Genomic DNA, 3,212 nt, shown 5'->3' with positions numbered 1-3,212 from the left:
GGCGGGGCTGCCGGCGCGATCTGCGGCGGCCACTGCGCCCAAGGCGGCCGTGCGGCCGCTGGGGCGAGGAGCGCCGGGTAGCCTCCGGTGACGGCCCCCGGTGCCGAGTACCACGGAAGCGCCTGCTGACCCGCGGCCATGGCTGGATGGAGTCCGGTGATGGCCCCCGATGCCGAGTACCACGGAAGCGCCTGCTGACCCGCGGCCATGGCTGGATGGAGTGGTGGGGGCGGCCCGTACGGACCTGCCAGGTAGAGGCGGATCCCTTGAACCACGGTGACGAGGTCGTTGAGGACGCCCGCCATGGCCTCCGGCGTGAACTGTTGCGGCTGCGGGGGAGGTGATGGCGGCGACGAGTGTTGGACGGGGGCCTGTGGCTGCCCTTGGCCCGGCGTGGTGCCGGGTGCCATTAGGACCGGCGCTGAGAGCGACGCAGTGGTGCCCGCCGAGAGCGAGGCCGTGACGCCCGGCGCAGAGGCGGCGGTGGTGGAGGAGTTGGCGGGCAGCGGTGGTGGTGGCGGTGGAATTGGCGGAGACATGGTCGAAACCCGGTTACCTGATACCAAATTGGTAGGATCAAGTACTCTACCAGGTCTAGGGCGTAGGTGGTAAGGGAAGGATGGAGGGAGACGTGGCGAGGATCGGGCGCGCCGGCGGCAGGGCGCCGTCGCGGCTAGGAGAAGGGCGGCGGCTAGGGCTGTTGGCGGCTAGGGTTCCGGCTCCTCAGGGAGCCGGGCAATAGGAGATAATATTCTTCTTATTGCTTGCCTTCAAAAAGAGTCTTACAACCTATATTTATATCCTAGATAACTTGTAGAAGAATCAACCTAAGATAACTTGCCTAAGATAACTTGCCTAATCTGAAAATAAAAACTAAGATAACTTGCGGGCCTAAGCCGGCCGGCCATAACAACATCACAAGGAAACAAGAAGGGTGAAAAATTTCAAAATAGAAAATGATAGGGAGAAGAAGAAAACTAAAGCATTCACAGCAGCTTTATACTTTTAAGTTCCGCTTAGCACAACTGAATTTAGATTCTTAAATTTCAGATGATCATAGATGGTGGTATCTAGTAGGTGCTTAGTATTAGATAAGTTCCAAAACTTCAGATAAAGCTTCCACTATGAAGCCACAGTACTATACGCTAGAAAGATAGCATGCAATACTGCACTCACAAGTTCCTGTCTAATTTTATGGTTCTGTTGAATTGCAGAATTCTTTTCTTCGGTCAACTTGGAGATCAAAGCTCCAGCCTGCAAAACAAATTTGAGAATGTAAGATTGTAAGATATTTCATATCACGAGATACTAAACCCATAGCCATTATTAAAGAAACTAGATGATACCCCGCGCGTTTCTGCGGGAAACTTGTTAAAACAAATGCATAACTAGGTGCTACAGAAACAACTAAAACTAATGCAAAAGCAAATGTAAAAACGATCTAGGTTTACATTTTAAAAACAATAAAACATACAAAGTATGTGACAAAATGATGCATAAAAAGAGAAACTTCTGGATCGAACTTATGACTGGCATGCATGGCTTGATTCCCCACAAAAGAAAAGACGTGCGTGACTTGATGAGGTGCCAAGGTTTTCATGGATAGATTAATACAAAAAAATGTAACTTATGACCACATGCATGACTTGTTGATGTGGAATGGCTGCATGGAGAGGAAAATTAGGTAGTGGGTTGCACCTATGTAGCACTGATTACGAGTCGAAGGACTAGTCAAGACTAGTCGATGGACTAGTCTATGAATCGCAATTGTGGTGTCGACTGCAAATCTCGTGTAGACTCGAGCGGTCGAGAGACTAGTCGTAGACTAGTCTACACTAGTCGTGTACATTAAGTCGAACGACTCAAACTTTTTTCGAGGGGATAAGAGAGGCGCTCGGCCCGCGAGCCCGTCGGAGGGAAATTTTGTGGCTAGGTTTCAGTTTCGCTCCAGAGAAAGCTTCCCACTCCTCTGGAGCTCTCCCTCTTCACTGGTTCTGCTGTCCAGATCCAGCCCTATCTCTACTGGTTCCTGGGCTGGTTCATCTGCTCCTGGATCCTCCCTTTGCAAGTAATTTCTCCCTTCTCTTATCCTCATATGGTTCCTATATTGCTTGTTCCTTGGCTGGTTCCCCTACTGCTGGTTCCTGGTTTAGGTTTGCTTGTTTCAATTCAACATCCTTAGGTTTGAGCAGAGCTAGAGTTACAATGTCTACAACACTAGATATCTCAGACAGTGTGCTCAGCAGCCGCTTTAGCTCAAGCCGCTGAGGATTATGACCCATCAAAGGATCCTGGGAGGAAGCCAACTAGGACCAAGGACCCAGCCTTTTGGCCTGATCTGCAGGACAAATTGACAATCCAGTGTGTTTCGTGTGGCAAAAACGTCTCTTCTATAGTGCTAAGGATGAAGAAACACCTTGGTATGGGGGTTACACAGTGGTGTTAATGTGTCTGAAAGCAACCGATGAAATCAGGAAAGAGATGCATTTGTACATGAAGACCAACTCAACCAAGTTCAAAGCCACGAATTCATTTGTATTGTATACTGTACTTGTATACTTATATAGTGTAATACTACATACTACTACTCTAAGTATTACTAGTAGTTATGTACTGTAAGTTCAGTGCTACAGTACCATGTCGACTAGTCTTGCACTAGTCTAGACCAGTCACAATTAGTCTATGAGTCTCAACCTTGGAACGACTCGACGACTCTTCGACTCGTAAACATTGCTATGTAGGTATAAAGCATGAAACTTGCCGTGATACAAGATACCAGTAATCAAATTTAACATAATGTGCAAGGCCACGACCATTTTCAGGAAACTAACATAGTCCCTCCTTCCATATATATAGGGCCTAATGCGTTTTTCGAGGCTAGGTTTGACCGCATGTTATAACAATAATATATGACATGCAAGTTACACAAAGCACACCATCAAATTCGTATGTGGAAGGAGATTCTAATGATATAATTTTTCACATTATACATCTCATATATTATTAATCTTATCAATAGTCAAAGGCAGCCTTGAGAAATGTATTAGGCCCTATATATATGGAAGGAGGGAGTAATTATGAGCCAACAAATCATTGATGAACTTATTACTGGATCACACACTGGAATAACAACTGACCTCTAAAGATTTTTCTTGGGGCTCAATGCGTTCTCGCAGTGCCTGCAATGAATACAGAATCAAGTAATTTTCCCT

At 47.0% G+C, this 3,212-nt stretch overlaps 1 protein-coding gene across 1 annotated transcript in view; it reads right to left on the bottom strand.

Annotated features, from left to right (window-relative positions):
• LOC123161490 (vesicle-associated protein 1-1) overlaps positions 1-3,212 on the bottom strand; it is an 8,653-nt gene that overhangs the window by 3,505 nt on the left and 1,936 nt on the right. Inside the window, exons 5-6 of the mRNA XM_044579319.1 lie at positions 3,138-3,179; positions 1,177-1,254 (exon numbers count right to left, since the gene is read on the bottom strand). Coding sequence (XP_044435254.1) covers positions 1,177-1,254; positions 3,138-3,179 — 120 coding nt within the window. The remainder of the gene's footprint in view (positions 1-1,176; positions 1,255-3,137; positions 3,180-3,212) is intronic.

Source organism: Triticum aestivum, chromosome 7B (genome assembly GCF_018294505.1).
Source record: "Triticum aestivum cultivar Chinese Spring chromosome 7B, IWGSC CS RefSeq v2.1, whole genome shotgun sequence".
Lineage (NCBI taxonomy): Eukaryota > Viridiplantae > Streptophyta > Magnoliopsida > Poales > Poaceae > Triticum > Triticum aestivum.
This window is presented reverse-complemented; position numbering and strand designations above follow the sequence as displayed.